We start from the raw sequence: 20847 nt of genomic DNA on the forward strand, positions 1-20847 counted from the left end.
ATTTTTTTGTACTCTGTAAGCATATGAAAAACTAAGTAGAATTTATTCATTTTCCTGATCTAGTGAACAACGGTTACTTCCATTGTAGTTATTGATTTATTTTCTTTTGTCTGTCTGTCTGTTTGTCTATAAATCTATCTGTCTGTCTGTCTACCTATCTATAATTAATTTCTATTTTTCGTTGAACTTCTCTTTATGTTTGCGTTTATGATTGGTTGAAACTGGAATTCAGATACTTTTTTTAAAAAAATTCGATAAAAGTAATGGTTAGCAACATTTTTACAAGACTCATACAATTAATATAAATAGTTTATAACAATACGCGTTAGATGGATAGTGGCTAGCAGTGGAATCTAGGACGTGTATTTCGTCCTATTTGGGACTCGTCAGCTGGATGTACCTGTATCTCAGAGTTGATGTTCACCCTGGGACTCGAACCCAGTACCAGGACGAAACGCGCGTCCTGGATTCTACTGCTAGCCACTATCCATCTTTGCTTACAATGCTTGTGAAATAAGGCTATATCGAGGCAATACACACAGTATGCACATATGGCTAATAAGAGACTGACCAGTTGCAGTCCTAAACATCAATGGGAAGATTCAAACAAAACAATACTAAGTGAATACGCGTTAGAGTTGTATAATAAACCAATGAATTACAGCTCATCGGGCTCAGTGAAAAATACTCCCATTACAAGATTTAAATACTTGTGGATTTGATCTCGACTAGTGTTGTAGGTTGTACACTACACTGACTTTATAGTTATTATGTTTTAAGCTATTTATCATAGTACTTGTTTAGTACTGGTCTGATTTTAAATGTCGCATTAGCTGATGTTAGTTAGTTATTGAGATTCAGGTGATGGATTGATTTCGGTTTGACTGAATTTGGTTTATGGTGTTAAAAGAAACTCAGCAATTGCAAAAACTATTTATGTTAAAAACCCATCGTTTGCTCACTAGAGGAGAACTTGTGGAGGTTAATTCTTCATTCCCAATGTAAAATCGTAAACAATGTAATTTAATCAGGCTGAGTTTGAGATAAATATTATCAATGACAATAGATGATGATCCTGCTATATCTTGAATCTAGTGAATTTATACATGTAAACTTTTGAATGTCAGCTTAGTAGTCTGAAGAATAAACTCTCAATACAAGGCTTGAAGTTCCTGATTTCAACCACGGTTTGGGTTGTGGCTGCTTACTACTGAGGAGTCTCATACTAGAACAAAACAGTTTTTCAGTGCTTATTTAAAGATTCAGGGAAATTCATTCGCTGAAAATCTCTTCAATTAACTTATATAGTATGCTAGACTTACCGTTATTCCACATAAGATACATTGAAATAGAGGAAGAAATCTTTGTTTTTGACTATTGCAATGATCTGTGAAATGACATATTAGTCATGCAGATAGTATTATTATTATAGAGAAACAAATATCAATATAGTGTCATAGATTCCGATAAGCATTAAAATATGAAAGAATAAGTAAGTAATTTTCTTCATTCTGTCTAAGAGATTTATAGTAATATAGCTCATACTAGTAGGATAATCTTTGATACTGTATGATCTGAAAGAAAACGTGGGTCTAGGCTATGTAACAAGGTTTCCTGAATAAGAAGTGCCGTGCAGAAAGGAAATCTTTCTTTGAAAAAGCTTGGACCAGATTGCCAAGCGAAACGTTGGATTTACTTCAAATTCATTCGCTGAGATTTTACAAATATATTATTCCTACTTAATGTCTTACATCAACTCGGGTTTAATCCTCTTTTGTTGTGTGTGAGACTAATTAGTTACTAGAAATATGTTTATAACCTCTATGATATATTGAAACTACACCGGTAAGTTGATATTACGGACCTTGTCATTTTCGTCGTAAGTTGAAGAGGCTACTTTTAATTAAATCAGTAGTCACTCATCATTTACTTAATATCATGTTGGATTGCATGTGTTTAGTTGCTGAATATTTTGAATCGGTGTTCTGAAAAAAGAATACGTTAAATGTATATACCTCTAAAGTTATCATACAGTTTATCTTAGCTGTCTCTGAACCTCACCTAATTAATGCATCACCTACCCCTTATAGTTTATTGGATCCTAATATCAAATGACCTCCGACCTGTTCTTGCACATATATATACAGTTATTATCGTTAACCTTTGTCATCCTAATTCTTTTCATTCATCTATGTTAATTGTTCACACTATATCTTGCCTCAATGTAAACTTTCAATACATAAATGGTTGTAAGCAGCTGATGATAAACCCCAAAATATAATGAATTCATATTATTCTACATCCATGTTTGTTCTGGTTTTATTTAAATTTATGGTATAATTATGACTATATTTATAATTTCTTATTTGTGTTGGTACACAATCAAAAATTAATTTATACTATCACACAAGTCTGTTTAGTGAACTGGACTGTACAACAGAATTTTGTTTGCCTCCTGTATCGTTATTCTATTCTGGCTATCGGGTAAGCAAGAGAAACTCCGTCCCGGACAAATAAGTGTTAATCATTGATCTCAGTCGTTTTTTCTCTGTCATCTGAGTCTCAGAAAGGGCACTGGTCCTATGCAGGTGATCTCGGCGAATTAATCACTAGTCGCATTAGGTACTTCAATCGCCCCCATAAGAACTGCCCTATCACACGAGAGTGGAGCAGTCGCCGTCAGTGGTATTGGATGTCGTCTCAGTGTATCACAAACTGATTGAAATTGGAATGGTATCATTGAACACCGACCCAGTGACCTTAATTATTAATAGTTTGCTGCGAGACCAACTGGTCCTGAATTCGAATCCTGGTAGGGTCATGTGCGAGTATGTTCGAGATGTCCTATATTGGGCGGGAACAGCTACCCAGTATTTCCTCGTTTTTAGCAGCATTCCAACTGAAATCAATCTGTAACCAACACAACCTACAAATTAAACCAATCTTCGCAAAATCCCTTGTGTTTGGATCACAATCAGGATTCATTAAATATCTAGTGAACACGTGTCCCTGGATGTGAAATTTAATCTTTGATCGTATCATGTCAACTCGTGCATAAGGTGTTCGTCAAAAACGATAACTATAACCAGCTATAGTTCATGTTGTCCTTGAACAGGTTTAAAATAGTAGTGTTTTTTTCTTCATTTCTCGGTAGTTGTTGGAGGTGTCCGAAAAAAATGACTAGTGATATTAAACACATTTCAACGTAAACCCAACAGGCGAGTTGCAGTTATAGATTGCATTACATAAAAAGAAATTATTTGTCAAAGCATAAATAAATATAATAATGACTAAAGGTCATTAGGTACTGATAGAACTTAAATAACAGATCAGTGTGTAATGACCACACCCAAAGTATATGACTACTGTTATTTTGATTACAAGATAGAATAGTAAACATTTAGTCCAATAATATAAAAACTTGTATTCTCTTTTACTATTTTACAATATCCCCTCCGCTGAATATAAAATAGATTTTCAATATTACTAAATTAGTGAAATAATATATTTTTAGAAGTTACGGAATAAAATGTCCCCTCCTAACGATTGATGTCACAAAAAATGTGCACTTAGAATATGACTGAAATGATCGGCGGCTGACTTCTTCTCTGCCACAATAGGTTACTGCTGATAGTCTCTGGTCAATGGATCTGGAATATCTATAAAGGTATCTGTTTACAAATAGTTTTCCAAGTTTCAGCTTCGGACAACAGAACTGTTCTAATGTTTGTTTCGGAATTTTGACTTAGGTCGTGGATGACAGTCGTTTTGAGTTCAGAATATTCTTCACCCGTAGGAATGCTGTTCTTGCTTTGCCAATTCGTTCCTTGAAATATTCACTGAATTCCCATTGTCTATTGATCATACCACCCAGGTATGCAGAAGCTTCCACTTCTTCCAGAGCTTCAGGATCAAGTGTGACTTGGTTAGTGTTCATTGTGTTGCATTTCAGGATCTTACTTTTTCCATGTGTGAATGTCAAAACATATTTCGGGAGGAAGCCAGTTTAAACTGGCTGCCTTTGTCTGCATTTGTTTCTCTTTGTGTGATGTAAGGGTTTAGTCATAAGCAAAGTCCAAATCACCCAGCAGTATCTAAGGTGTTTACTATATTCATAACCCAGTCAACAGTCAGGAGAAAGAGAGGAGGCAGGTTTGTCTGACACTAGTCATCACATGGAATGCATCTGTGAACTGGTCTCCATGGTCAAATTTGAGACACAGTCCCTTCGAGGAGTTCTGTATGATGGTGTCGATCTTTCCAGGCACTCCACGGTGTCACAGAGGATTCCATGTGGTTTTCCCATCCATATTGTCTAATAATTTGGCATAACCAGGTAAGTTGACGTATAATGGTGAATTTCTTTCAACTGATTATCCAACAATAATCCTTAGTGCCTTGATTTAGTCGATGCATGATCAGTCCTTACGAAATCCAGCCCGTTGATTTCAAAGTTGGGAGTCTTCTGAATCTTTGGTTCAGTTCAATAACACTGTGTTGGAACCTTTTTGTGGTACCGATAGCGGTAAGATTTCCCTGTAGTTCTTACACTAAATAAGATCTCCTTTTGTTATATTGATGAAATATCCGTCTTTCCAGTCTGTTGGTACCTGTTCTTCTTCTCAAATCTTTCTGAATAGAATGTGTAACATCTTTGTAATTGCCTCTGTATCTGACTTTATTGTTTCGTGTGTTATGGTGTTTGGTCATGTTGCTTTGCCATCCTTGATTTGTCTGATAGCCCTGCTAATTTTTCCTATTGTTGGTATGGTAGGGAGGTCTGTATATTTTGCCTCGGTACTCGGTGGGCCTGATGTATTCAGGAGCTCTTCAAAATGTCCTACCCACCTGTTCTGATATTCTTCAACCTCAACGATTGATTTGGATTTCTTGTTCGTTACTGGGTCCCACCTATTCCGAGCATGGCTATGTTGTATCTTCTCACTTTCACTGCTATTCAAATGACCTCATCTGTTTCCCGGATTTTCCGGACATTCCATGTCCCTATGTTTATTGTTGCCTCCATTGTCAGAAGTAACATCCTTGTGATTACCAAAGGTTCTCAGCTTTCACCATTATGCACCATAACTGTTCTATATGAAGAAGCTTCAATTCCTTTAGTGATGTTTGACTGATCTTCTCTGGTTAGCAATTTTATAGAAAGGTTCTTTTCTACACTCAACCGATCGATAGTACTTTTAAAGAGGTTCCAAGAGGATTTAACCCATTTTCTTAGAGTTAATTAGATCTGTTTAACTGAATTTTCAGGCATGCAGTCATAAGTAATTTCAAACCTTTTAAAATATCATCCGGCTGCCTACATAAAAACACAGGTAAATCTTCTGAACCTGTAATTGTGTCGTTGAAATCTGCTAATCCACTTCCTTATAGTTAATAAGAGAATCAATATAAAGCTATTCTCTATGTTGAATCAGACTATTTTTTTCAAGTTTATCATTGTTTAGTTCATCATAACATTTTTTTATTTTTTTCTTACTTTTAAAGATCATATGACACTAGGCAATATCTTTACTTCGTCATCGCTTCACTATTGAACTCTAGTACCATTGAACTATATATACTGTTTTGTGATCGTCTTTTCACCATCAAATATATTTCGAAATTCCCTATACTTATTAAAAAAACAATCGTTCGTTTGATTTACAATCGTGGAGGTCACAACTGTTCAGCTAACAGAAAACGGGTCAGTTGACCATAAGAAAGTGGTATATAAATTAGGCGATCAACCCCCACCTTTGGCTACTGAAAAAGTAGAACAAATAATTACCAGTCAAGATTGTGACAGAAGTGATATCGTGTTAGTAGAGTCAGGTGAGTTCCTTGAGGAAGATCACGCTGATTGCTCCTCGAAAGAACAAGAATTTGGGTTGGATAAAGTTACTTGTTATCAACAATTGGATATAGTTGATGACGAAGGAGCCTTAGTATTCGACAACGACCTTCCATCACCTCCGATTTCAGTTTGTGAAGAGTTACACAAAGAGGATACTGGGGAATTATCACCATTTCCTTTGACGCATTCAGCAATTCCAGAAAATTGTATCAAATCCGAATTATCGTCAAATAACCAACCAGAAGCGATACCTGAATACTGTACAGATATTAAAATTGGACAAATTGTGGGTGAAACTTTAGATACAATAAGTGATCATTACTTAGTCGAACCAACTAATTTTTATTCAGATCCCATTCCATCTACAAAGAACTTTACAGAAGAAGACGCTGAAAATTCACTAGAAGAGCCTACTGAAGAACAATTGAATAGTCAATCCGTTGACTACTTAGAAAAAAATATTGATATAGAGGTTCGAGTTGACCAACAGAACGACGTCACTAGTATATTTGAACTGAAAGGCAAAACAAACACTGAAAAAGAATCAACAGAATCGCTTGACTTTCAAGAAGAATCAATCAGTTCATTGAATCCTGAAAACGAGGCAACCGAACCATCTTACGTAGAGAAAGAATCCCCTACATTATCTACCAGTGAAAAACAAATTGATAAATCTTCTGATCTTGACGAAGAAATAACTAACCCGGTTTACACTGAGAAAGCAACAAACGTTCCTGGTAAATCAGAAAATTTTCAAACTTTTCTACCATCTGTTGAAATCTCGAATTCTTTAACATCTACTGAATTTTGTCCAGAAGAAGAAGTCGTAGTAGTAGACGAGCACGGAAGAAATATTAGTTCTACAGTTGACGCTGAACTACTAGACGAAACACATTCTAGCGCTTTGTCCGCACAGTCTGTAACATCATCAATACTAACCGACTCACCAAATCACTTGACAGATACTAATTATCGAAATTCACTTGCATCTAGTGAAGTTGTACCATCGAAACATACTTTGTCGATTGATTCTCTAAGTGAATCTGTAAATAATACTACAAATACTAGTAACAATAACGATAATTTAAAAGAATTAACACTGAATACTTTAAATTGTGATACATCAATGAGTACCACAGTTGGTGTATCTGATATTACGGCTGATCAATCGGAAATCAATAGAGAATCATACATTTCATATCCATCGTATGAAATTGACAATACGCCATCTCAAAGTTCTTTCGGACATTTAAATCATCTGAATCATGATGAATATCAAACCAGATTAAATGGTGGCGAAGGAGAATATTTACCAGGTGATATTAAAGAAAATATTAGTGGAAATAATAATAGTAATGAAGATATTCCCACTAACGATGATCGATCAGAGTATACTAATATGAAAACAGAAGAAAGTTATCACGATTCTACGTGTCCATCGCATTCAGAACAAGAATTGGATCAAGACATTTTGAAAAATGAACATGGCAAAAATGAACTGATCCCTGAACAAAATATGGAATGTTTAAATATTCAAAATGTTGAAAATCAACAAAAATTATCTTTTAATCAAATCAAAGAAGATTTAGAGAAAAAGAAGTGAGTCATAGTGTCGTCTCGTTTTTAATTATTCTTAAACGAATTCTTTTCATAAGTTTGTTTCCAAGGTCAAGTTAGAGATGGATGTAAAGTGTATGGATGGTTTTGAGTGATCTACAAGACAATCAGAGAAGAATATTTGATTATGAAACGATTCTTAGTAAAAAATGACAAACTTATTACAACCGATAAGCAGATTTGACATGAATGATGAACCATCATACGTGAATTATCCCGGTTTTTATCACGAACTGACACCAGCTATAATGCAAGAATATTTTGTAGCCATATGAATGGATGAATTTTCCGCCGAAAGTCAAGAAACACTGACTGAAATCTGGTTGGTTTGTCCATGTACTTTACTTCTGTTAAGTTGTCTACTATGAGTTTGTTTCCAGTGTGTAGTAGCATACGAAAGAGAGACATCTTAATCTACTTTTTCACTCATCTGACTGACGTTTTGGCGGCAAAAATTAGACGTTGTTTACGATATGGTTATTAAGTTTTCCTTCACATTGAAGTTTCGCCTTTGTAAAGACTCATCAACACGGAGATACTGGATTGAGTTGTTTATATAATTTAGAAGTGGAATGACTATATCTATTGCAGGTGCCTATTTATCATAATGCTAACCGAACTTAATCGGTTGATTTCAAATGATAAACTTATTCTGTTGGGATTTACAAGTATAAAGCAAATGCTAAAATATTAACATTTGGTAATCGACGATTATAAAGTTGATTTATATTTCACTCATTACATCATATTATCTTTCTCTGTAAGTTGGTAATTTTACTGGAGAACTTTCAGAATAGTATCTACAGTTCAGCTTCTTAATAGACTGAAACAACTACATTTTTGATGATTACTTAAAACTAGTGATTTAGCTCAAATTCAGCTTAATTGATTAATGTTTTACGCGCAAATGTGAATTAATTCTGATCAGACAATGTTTTTGACAATTATTTTCTGTGGAGGTGGTGAAAAAATGGTAGATTAATTACTCTTGCCTAAATTGATTATCTAGAATACATTTACTGTCTGAATGAACAACTGAACGTTACTATGATTTGATTGGCTGACATAATTTGAAAGCCATTGTTTTCTGAGTGATTAATTTGAACGTTTTCACCTGGAAAGAGATTCTCTTAGGTCGAACCTCATAGAAACCATACATTCACTCTTGCTGTACATAACAATTTATAAACATTTTATCTAAATCTCAGGCTTAAGAAATTCTCTAGCTGTTTCATAGTTGGTGCGTTTAGTAATTACAAAGTTGACATAGCTGAATTCCAACCAGGGAACACTGGATAGTTGTTTCTTCTTAGTATGTGACTCTCTGAAAGTGCTGACTTACAACTCTGACGAGGCATGAGTCCAGGGCCTTAGAATCTCGTGTCCATTATTTAACCTTTGGTTCCATACTAGGCAAAACAACTGTCCAGTACTCTCTGATTTTTGATAGTATCTAATTCAGGTCATACCACGTTGAGCAACACCTTCAAATTAAATGTGTCTCCACGATATCTGTACATAGAAAGTACGACTATTATCTCATACGTAAATTACATGGAAATAATTCGCTGAACTTCTGGTTAGAAGTGTTGGCTACTGGGGTTCAGGTCTTTTGAGAGTTGAACAGCCATCAATCACAGTTCTATATCACAAATTGTTTGAAAGTGGAAATATGTGCAGCTGGATACCGACTCAGTGATCTAGTGGTTAAGGTTTCGATGAGAGATCTGAGGCTCCCGGGTTTAATTAACGGTATAGAAGTGGATACACACTCCTGGGGATTCTAATTCAAGCACAAAATATCCGTTAAATGCTCTCCGTTTCCCAACTGGACTCGAACTGTAGAGAGAGTTTATGATGAATACCATCTACAAATTAAACTAATCTCCGAAAAGCCTTTACATCGAAAATATAGTACTATTTTGGTAGTTATTTTCTCATCAACTTTTTACCCCGTACATTATAACCAACATTTTACAATAGATTTCTTAAAATAAGAACTATTTCTTTGGCATTTTCCACACTAAAGTACTGTGAGGAATTTTTACTAGTGTATATAACATCTTTTCATGTATTCTTCAAAACTGACCGATCTACGAACACTTTTCTTTACTCAATTAATTTTTGTATTGCTCATTCGAATCTTCCCAATGATGTCTAGAACTGCGACTGATCAGTCTCTTATGTGTGCTTCCTGTTCGGATCTCCTCGATATTGCCTTAAGTCAAAAGCACTATAGACACCTTATTGCACAAGCTAGCGACTATCTGGACTCAGCAGCATAAGTTATTTATTTACTCTGAAGAAGTGACTTGAAATAAAACACAAAACGTCAGAAATACAGTTTTATACTCATTAGGACATAACAATGCTCGATTTATTTGGAACTATCAAGTCCACGCTTGGCATTGATACTTACTATATAAAGGTATAAAACATGCATAATCCAAACATCACTATGTAAATTCCCTTTTGGAAAAATTCACTAGTACCTAATGTCATAATTGTCGTTATCATATGTGTACGCCAGCAACAAAAATTGTGTAACTGTTGCACAAGTTTTAATTCGTTTTTGCATCGTTTGTTTGAACTGGTGGTTATCTGGACTCAGTAATTAAGTAGATATCGTGATGTGGCGTCCGAAGCGAACGGTACTGGATTTGAGTCCCGGAGTGAAGATCGACTATGGGATGCAGGTGAATCTAGCTGACGATTCCGAAATAGGACGAAACATGCTTCATTGATTCCACTACTAGCCGTTATCCGTCTTTGCTTATAAAAATTGCTGGAAGGATAACCATTCATCTTTTTAAAGAATCAATATCAATAAGTCGTCTACTCTGTAGTAATGGAAAAGTTGTTCGCAAAACGACTATAAGTGATATATACCTTTATTTTTGATGAAGTTTTGTTCTCATCCGCCTGAGCTACAAATCTTCACCATCTTAATATATACCTTTGCGTATTCTCAGTATATTACATATTCATAGTCATTCTTGTGAATTGAAAAGATAATGATTTTTTGGTGATTAGATAATTAACATTGTCTTATATTTAGGTAAAATCTTATCGTTTTTATTCTACATAGATTTACTGACGAAAGCGCTATTACTTACTTACTTACTTGCCTTAAGTAAGTACTGTCAAGTTAATGATTTTCCGAAATTCATTAGTTTTATAATTGACCAACTGACTGTTATGTTTTCGTTATGAACCGTCATCAACAATAATATTTAGTAAACACACTTGGAAAGTAATTAATAATGAGTTTATTCTACGTTGTTGGGATTTAACAGAAAACAACGCACTGAAAACGTGTAAAATGGACTTTAGGTTTCACAATGAGTAGATTATTTAGATTTGACTGGGTCAGAAAGCAAACAGTGGTGAATGCTTTTCAAATTAATCAGTTTTATGACAATGAATTTAACTGATTGTCGAAATTATACTGTGATTAGGTTCAGTTAATTCTCTTGCAAAATGGATTAATCTGGAAATAGCTTTCAATAGAAATTGCGTAGATTCGATTCATGAGATGTTTAGTCTACCAATGTGTCTTTTAAACACAGATGTTCAAGTGCTTGATTATGAGAACCATTTACATTCTGAGTCAAGTTTCACCAAGGATAAGAACTTAGTACAAGAAAGCATGGAAACTAAATTAGAAATCTTTATCACCTACAGGTTTCACAGTTTACATTTTTAGTTTCAGTGAATTCTCGAACTTTGTCACAACTTCTCTCTAGAATTTTTTTAATTTTTTTAAAAGTTAATGTTACTCATTTCACAGGTTAATCAGTTGGGATTAGTCTATGATGAAAACTATAACAAATCCTAATGTTTTAAGCAGAGATGGATGGTGGCTAGTACAGGAATCCAGGACTCACGTTTCGTCCCATTCGGGACTCCTCAGCGACATGTACCTGCATTCCACAGTTGGTGTTCACTCCGAGACTCAAACCCATTGCCATTCCAAGTAGGACGAAACGCGTGTCCTGGATTTCACTGCTAACCACCATACATCTTTGCTTTTAATGCCTGTGATTTAAGGCAATATCGAGGCAATACGCACATATGACAATAAGAGACTGATCAGTTGCATATCTAGACATCAATGGTAAGATTCAGACTAACAATATAAAATGAATTAAATACTAATGTTGTTAGTTTTCCAAGTTTTTTACGGTTGTTTCCGACTGATAGTTAAAAGGTAATTATTCTCAAATCTATCTGTCTGCTTAATTCCAAATAACCAACTTAAAGGAGAATGGAACTATTTTGTTTGTTTATTTGAACATAAACTGATGATAACAACACCACCAATCTCATGTGATGATGACGCTTTACTCTATCACTATAACAGCTCATCAAGAGAGTAATAAGTCAAAGATTTAGGTTGATAAGTAATAACTCAACAGTCGGAAGTACACGGTCGTTATTTATGTGCACATATTACATGGTTAAATGTTCATTCAGAGAATTTAATCATGAATATCAATATATGAAGCAACTATTGTTTTGGAGAGCATTGGATGGGAATATCGACTGCACTTAGTACACATAACCATTAGTTATTGCGGTAATAATATTACTCCCAATTATTGAATACGTTGTTCTGTACAATATCAGATAGTGATAAACAAGTCCTTTATTTACAAGCTCAACTGACTACTTGAGTGGGGAACTTTTGTAGGCCTGCCTAATCAATAAAAGCTTAAGTCACATTTTTCCATCAATATGGTGTTCCATTCTTTAGAAAAGAAAGCAGCATGTTGGCCAGTCAAGCGAACTGATTATTTGTCTGATGTCTGATCGGCCTACTGTATCACGGGGATAGTCCAAAGCCATATACTTTCAAAAGCGATTAACTCCATCAAACATACTCAATAGTGGTTATGTAGAAGACAGAACGAAAACACTTACAGTGATTTATCAAATGTTTGCAAACGTTTCCGCTTGGGTTCCGTCTTCATCCCGTACATGGAACGGAAGTCACAGGGATTTAGGCCATTTATGCTACTTTCCTGTTCTTTACTTGGTCAGACAAGACCTAACAGATGTTGTTATTAATTCTTTCTATCCATTATTGGTTTCCCTTGTTTTCTTTACTATCTACGTACTTTAAGTAGTTATCCAAACATTTCCCATTACTAGTTTGATGAGTTTATTCTTTCAAGCTTTGGCCTACTTCTTGTGTCAATATACCTGTTACCGTTATCATGCTGTTTATTATACTTGTCACTACCAATACACCTGTCATTTCAATATCGATTTGTACTTTTACCTGTCAGGACTGGTTATGTAATACTTTTTCATTGTTATCATTCACACAGATTGCTTTCGTTTCATTATTCTTCATATACTCATATAAGTATTACTACATAATCAAAGCCTGATGAAGATCTAGCTGAAAACATTATAGTTTGCTTATATGTGTTGATCTGTTTCATAGTGCAACATGATCTTGATTCATTGTTATCAGTTGGAGTTGCTGCTTAACTCATAACCATACATCCATGATTTTCTGGTAGCATTAAGAGGAATTCATTTTGAAGTTTTCTATCGGTAACCTAATGTTTATCACTATTCTTTACATAGGGTAGGTTTATGGAAAGTTTGTTTCTTTCCGTTATAACTAGTAGATAGTACCTGAAACTATTGAAGTATGTAAAGCTATTTCCTCCTGGTTTCAATGAAGATCACGTTATATAGCTAGTTGGCGGCAATTAAAAATTTAGATCACTAAATTCAGATTGAATTATCGAAAAGTTGTTTATTTAATACAACATTAGAAAGCATATTTCTGAAAATTCCGGAACGAAGATGAAACAGTCGTTCAATCATTTTTACTTCCTACTAGTTTTTAAGTTATTTTTGTTAATGTACATCCCTCTATGTATAAATTACTTCCAACTACAATTTGATAGAGGTAAAGAAAATGGAAATAAATGCCTGTGATATGCTGATAAGAAAGGATAGTTTAGGAAAACAAGGGGAGGGGGAGAATAATTGGTAATAGTTGTTGAAGTATTAAGACAACAGTTTAAAATCAAAGTAAAACTGTATTGCTGATTGTTAGCATATTTCTACCTCTGTTTAAAACTGCTAAAAAGTATTAGGGGCTACCAAATAACATTTCAGTCCCGTTCGGAATTTGTTTTTGATCATTGAAATTAAGCCTGTAACTTACAGGCCTCAGAGTAAACACTTAGCTCTTTCTTACAAATCGATTTTAGTTAAAAGTTTCATCTAGCGGAACCTCATTCAGTGGTCATGATACAAACTTTTTTTTGCCATGGATTACAGCGTTCCAAATTATTTAAATAAAATTAAGATTAAACGTACCGACTGTTTCCAATTTTAAATGTTTGCTTGTTTACTATCAATTCATGACGAAAATGGGAACAATTCAAATATAAAGTATTAAGATTTCTTTTTGAAACGGAAAGATGAAATGAAGGATAAAATAGCCTAATATGGGGCAGACTAACCACGTGTAGAACAATGACTTAAGATTTATCAATACATAAGAACGCGTTACAAGAATCAAAAATTATATTATGATCTTTGCTTATTTTTCATGTCTATAACTGTTTGAACTAAATTACTTAAATCCCTATGATAAAACGATTGAATATTATGAGACGGTAACCGGTCTTAAAAATGATGATTGATTACTTCATCATGATGTAGAGTTTCAAAGACCGCTGTGACAGGACTTATATCATTACTGCTACTACTGTTAATCATAGTTGTTGTCAATCATAGTCTTTTGCAACCATTATTGAAAGTTTCATACATCAGACTCATTATTGTATTTTACTGTTGCATTTGTTATTAAGTAGTATTTGTGATATGTAAATGAAGGCTTTTACTTTAATTTGGTCAGCAGTAGCCAAATAAAACATAATACAGTGGTTGTGTGGATTCGTATGTGTGTTGTTTACACGCCTACTGATATGTAGTGTGCCACACAATCTGTTACTATTGGTTATAAATTAAGTCTGTCACATGACTTTTTCGTGTGTCTTGTTTTTAAATGTTCTTAATTTTATATTCTGTTATTAGTTAACGTCGATTTCATATTTAAAATGGATCGTTGTCGCTGTTGTGCTTGCGACTAGATCAAGATGTTTTATGAATGACTATTTCTACGAATCATTTGAATTCTTTCTTTAATTTACATTGGAATTTCAAGAATACACACGTTTCTTACTCATAAAAAGCCATTAAAATTTTTGTGTACCATTATTTAGCAGATAACTTTTATTTATTTTTTTTTTAATTGACGAAACAGCGTGATTGGTTCCCTTCAACCACTACGACCTGAACAATACATTATGCATCATCAAGCTGGTTTAATTAAACAACAAGAAATGTTAGTTTTAAATCCACAAACTGGTGATGTATTAAGTGATCAATATTCATCACATCATCAAACAAATACAATAACTACAGGTGGCACACATCACTTCGCTAGAAATATAACATCGACTAATTCTGTGGTAGTTCCTTCAGGCGGAAATGTTAGTGGTCCTCCAGTTGGATCTGGAACAGTAGCGGGTCAACAGAAAGGTTCTACTATTTATCCTAAAACTGGTCAAAATCCTATTGATGGAGGAACAAATGGAGGTGTTGGTGCTAACAGCAGTGGAAGTGCTGGTGGTGGTCCTAGCAAAAGCGGAACTTTAGTTGGTGGTGGTTTGGATAGATCTCGACAAGTATATAATATGTTTGAATGTCAAATGTCACAACTTACAGTATTTCTGGATCGTGCACTTATATGTAGACGTATTAGACCACGTTTCAATGCATCGGATATTACAGAAGTTGTTTTTGAGCATTTATCACCAGCTATTGATAAAGATTCTATTCGGTAAGTTTAATTTTCTTGTTTTGTATTTTACTGTTTATCATCAAACTTTGTTTTAGCAAGTGTTGCTTTTTTAACTTATTTTAACAGACGAATAAAAATCAATGTTTTAAGTTACGTAATTATTATGAGTTCATTAGTTGTTTATCTTGCAACGCTCTGGTATCATTTGAAAAAAGTTAGTGCAGTGACAAACATCAATAGGTATGTGTCACCATTAGTTTGGAACTTCTCTATAATGGATAATCTTAACTTCTTTTACTATTTAATATCTAATGCATGGCATGTGATGTTTAAGCAACTGGACTTCCAAAGTTCAGTTTGTGACTATTCGAATAAAGTGTTCCATTTATTCTGCATGAAGTTATCCTCAACATTTTCATTGTTCAATAACTTTGTTGTATCTAGAACTTTCGAACATTTTCCCCTTCATTTAATGATAAGCTGCTACACATAAAAGTACAATTTTTATTTTTAATGTTTCATTTCCAGCCCTAACTTTAACTGTATTTATGCTTTACATACGTCATGTCACGCCGCGCTACACTGAAATGTTCATTGTACTTAGTTTTTGAATACCTTCAGAGGCTTGAAATGAAATTATTAATGTAAATTACACTTCAATAAATAACAATCACTCATTGTATAAATGAAGAAAACAACTGGAAACATTAAAAAACATGAACCATCATTTATTTAGTTAGGAATTCATCTATATAGAGGCACAAAGTCATTGAGTAACATATTCTTCAAAGTTATCCCAGTGATTATACTTTTTAATGTAATCGTTCATCTATTTTAATGATCTTTTTTTTTATCTTATTTTGTACTTATTATTAATATTGACGTTTTAAAAGTCTTTCTGTCTTGTAAATGTACTTTAAGCAGTCATCAGTCATAGATTATAAAAAAAAAATAGCAACTCACCTTATTTCCAATAAATTCAATTTAGTTTCATAAATCAATTTAATATTTTAATTACAATAAAGTTCACTTAGCAAGTGGTTACTCTGTTAGTAACAACATTTGAATTGTAACTAACATAAATTTATTATGTTCATTTAAGGTTAACTATATAGAAATTAATGACATCAGTTACTAAGTATGTAAGCTAGTTATCTTTCAGTGAAGGGAGTTAGTTATGCACTTAGTGTTAGAATTGTATTGTACTCTCTTTGTGTTAAAATAAATGGTAATTGTCATGATCAACTGTCATTATCACATGAATTCGAGTAGCACCTTTACTTAACCGGTTTCTTATACAGACAAATATTAATTAATAACTCGATTTATAGTTAAAAAAACATTATTAGAAGAGATGGATGGTGGCAAGCAGTGAAATCCAGGATGAATGTTTCATCTTATTTAGAACTCGTCTTTGGCTAGATGTACCTGCATCCCAGAATTGATGTTTACTAAAATCTCATATTAGTACGAAACAACTGTTTAGTGTTCCCTGTTTTTCAATGGCACGACCTGTAAGTTGAATCAATTTCCACAAAACTTCGTCAACTAAAGTTCATATTAGTTGATAAATATTCATTTAAGATTGTTGGTAGTAAGCTGAACAATATGACTGTCTGAATGTTTTGTTCCTGTTATTTCAATTGAAGAGTTCGTTTTTGACTTAAAAAAAGTACTATTTTAACATTTTAAAATTACTCATAGCGGTTGTTGGCGTTAAAAATTTAACTTCTGATATGATTCAGTTTAGCATTCTATCTGTTTACCTTAATAGTAAATGATCGTTAGCAGTAAACAAACCATAAAAATGTAATCGTTTTTCAATGTCACTTCACTTGGCTCAAACTAATTAACCCAGAACCCCTTCACTTTTTACTCTTGAAACTGATTCTTTTTTAAAATTTAATTTGAATAGAATTGAGCGACTTTTCCATATTCATAGTTGAAATCATGAGTCAATTGAAGCTAGACCACCATGGAAAACCTGGAAGCACTGGATGGCAGTTTCGTCCTAGTATGGGACTCCTCAGCAGTGTGCATCCGAAATGACCGTCCAGTGCTTCCAGGTTTTCAACGGTGGTCGATCTTCAATTGACTCATGATTTCAGCTATGAAAATACTAAAATCTCCACAAAACCCCTTCTTTTCCATATTCATTCAATTAAATTCTAAGTTCTAAGTTAGTTAAGTAATTTTCTTAAAATTAAATAATCTACATTTTAAAGAAGAATTAATTTATCTATCTCTATTATTATTCTTATTATTATTATTTTACATTTGCTTGTCTCAGGAATTACTACATCGCCAAGTTGACTAGTTCATGTTTACTCTTCATGTAGCAATTATATATTCTTCTACAGTGTTGGTGAGTTATTTTGTTCAGTTGTAATGATTTTTATCATGAAACTGGACCTCATATTTGAATGGAATCGATTGAAATAAACTTGTATATAGATGGTTAATGAAAAAAGTCAGTATGTAGTCTGAGCGTTTTTTAGCAAGGTTGTTTTCTACGTGATGGGTTTGCTGACCCCATACTCAACCCTCCTCTTTTACTTGGGCTTGGAACCTGCAGTAACCCTAGAAGAGCTACAGGTGAAGTTATGTATTCTGAAACGAGAAACTAAAATAAATTATTCATTCTTTCAATCACAACTTTATTTCAATTATTGAGAATATATATTGTGTGCATTATTATATAGACTAAAAAAGCCCATTATTTTTAGACTGTGGCGTATGAGTATATAATTAGTGTAATTTTTGATTAACAATTGATTGATCATTCAAAAGTAACTAATATAATATTCGTCATGCTTGTTTGCTACTGATCGAATTCCCCCGATCAAACTTCAATGTGGCTGATTACCTCCAACCACCTAACAGCAAACATAGTGAACACGACGTGGAGTCACTTGGTTTAGTCGTCACATTAAAACTTTATGAATAAGATCTAACCAACAGTAAAAGGTTAGATAAAAATGATATTGGTCACTACCCAGTGATCAATCAGTTGTATATACCTCATTTCTACACCATGTTGGTGTTTCAGACTATACAATTTAGTGGTACAAAGATGTGAATCTACCAAGTAGCATCGATTCCCCCAACAACGCAGGTACTCCTCGCTGGGGAGTGCTGAGTAGCACGAAACCTAAATCAAGCAGCTTTTCCTGTCGACTAGTTCCAACCATCTATTAATGTTTGATCTATTCTGGTTGTTAAAGACAGGCTTTTACTGCTTTTAATTTTTGATAAGAATAATAATGGTCTGAGTTAATATTTGGACAAAAATGTTTCTCGCCCTATGAAGAATGAAATATTCCCCATTCATTAAGTGAATTAAAAAAATACAATTTTGTCTATTCAAAATGTCAATTTTCGAACAGACATTTGATTTTGTGGTAAATAATTACAGTCTGAACTATATAAATCTGTACATGAAACAATTTATCAGTTAATTGAATGGAGTATGATTTCGATTTATCATTAAAGTTCTTATTTGTCCAGTGCTTAACTCGAAGACTTTCAGTAGTGACGATAATATAAAGAAATGAAGTGTGTCGTCTAAAAACATATACACAAGGGAAGAATATAAAGCTGTATAGAAGGATTATAAAAATGAATAAATGACATGTTATTTGATTGTTCTCAAACACACTAATAACCGATCATTAACATGAGTTGTCAGTTATACCTATTTCGATGATTTTGTGAATAATTAACTCCCATATTGATGGCATGATGATCATATAAAGATATGATAATAATCCTACTTAGGTTATATGTAACATATTAAATACTGTTCCCTCTGTTGTATCCAGCAATTTTGATTATTTTCCTATTCATTTTGTAAATGGGCATTGCATATTGAAATGTGACTTTCATAAAACATTTCATTTTGAGCGATAACGTTTATTTGTGGTTTTTTCTCTCCATATCGGGCTGTGTTACACTGGACATATCTATAATGAATAAATTCAGTTACATGAAGTGAGATTTTTGATGACAATTATTTGCTAGATGAATGAAAAAATGACTTGAAGCGCTAGGTACAACAAACTTAGTTAACACTGTAAATGCTTTCAGATCATCTCAACGCTTAGCTGCTTTTTATTTTAAATTGTCTTTTTATTGAATTCATACCTCTCTCTTTTACATCTTTTCATGTAACTTTGTGTCGGTTGCCATACACTCACTATTTGTATAGTCACTAATTAGTACTGTGATTGTAGTAAACGACGAAAACCAAACAGTACCTTTGTAAAATATAAAAACCATACATTAAATACACCACTTGTATACCTTCCTTTAGTTGTCCTTTATATACTTTATCATTCTTTCGATACTGTGTTTATTCTAATTGCTCTTCGTTTTCCTTCCACTTTTCTTTATTTCATTCTTCTGCTAGTAAGTATTCTACTTCCAATTCCTGCTACATACTACTTATGTCTGTCCTCATAAGAAGTGCACACCACATGATGTATAGAATGACAAATTCTTTGTTATTGTTGTTATTGGCCTTAATCAATTGTTACATTTGCTTAATGTTAGAAAAATATTTAGATATATCATGTGATTTCACCTTTGTTCTTTGCTTTCATAAACTGCTTCGTTATATTGTATTCGTGATCAGTTTAGATAGGAAGAAACAAAAAATTTACGTATTAGGTATTTTCATGAAAATCACTTTCAAAATCGATACATTTGTGATGTGATAAAAATAGACTTTTGGCAGTTTAATGATGCCAGAATTATTTACATCACCTAGTATTTACATACGTATAGTTTATTTCAGAATATATTTATATTCTTTATATGATATTAGAAAGTACAGTTCAGAAGAAATATGCTTACAGTAGAATAGTTGAAGAAATGACATTTAGTCTTTGAAGTGCTTGACCTGCCCAATAAACTAACAATTTACAATTTATTAGCCCATACATTAGTCTAAATAAGTTGTATCACATTGTATGGTAGAAATCAAAAGTAGCTACTAAGTAATATGTCATGGAAATTTTATTGAAATCACAATGTTTATTAAGTGTTTGACACGAATTTGGTAAAAATGAAATTTTATATAGTTGACATCATGAGCCAATTGAAGCTAGACCACCATGGAAAACCTGGAAGCACTGGATGGCCATTTCGTCCTATTGTGGGACTCCTCAGCAGTGCGCATCCACGACCCAGCTTCGCGAGACTCGAACCCAGGACCCACAAGTCTCGCGCGCGAGCACCTAACCGACAAACCGCTGAGCCGGCATCCAACGGTGTTAATGTCTAACTTCAACCAATCCACGAAATTGAGCAACCATTCACCAATGTCTTCAGTGAGTCGATATCTCACAACAGACCTGGTTGAACTCCACTGGTTACTGCTTCTCACTAGAACTCCAGGAAATACCTCATGGAGCTAATCACTAGTGAGCATATGTTGATTAATATCAGAAGGTTTTTTGTGGATATTATAGTAATTTTATATAGTTGAAATCATGAGTCAATTGAAGCTAGACCACCATGGAAAACCTGGAAGCACTGC

At 33.6% G+C, this 20847-nt stretch overlaps 1 protein-coding gene across 1 annotated transcript in view; it reads left to right on the forward strand.

Moving 5' to 3' along the window:
• Positions 1-263: 263 nt before the first annotated feature.
• Positions 264-20847, forward strand: part of Smp_139100.2 (hypothetical protein) — a gene marked incomplete at both ends in the record, with an annotated part of 84787 nt that continues 64203 nt past the window's right edge. Inside the window, 3 exons of the mRNA XM_018800077.1 lie at positions 264-266; positions 5676-7453; positions 14769-15347. Of these exons, the coding sequence (XP_018653926.1) occupies positions 264-266; positions 5676-7453; positions 14769-15347 (2360 nt within the window). The remainder of the gene's footprint in view (positions 267-5675; positions 7454-14768; positions 15348-20847) is intronic.

This window comes from Schistosoma mansoni, chromosome W, assembly GCF_000237925.1.
Source record: "Schistosoma mansoni strain Puerto Rico chromosome W, complete genome".
Lineage (NCBI taxonomy): Eukaryota > Metazoa > Platyhelminthes > Trematoda > Strigeidida > Schistosomatidae > Schistosoma > Schistosoma mansoni.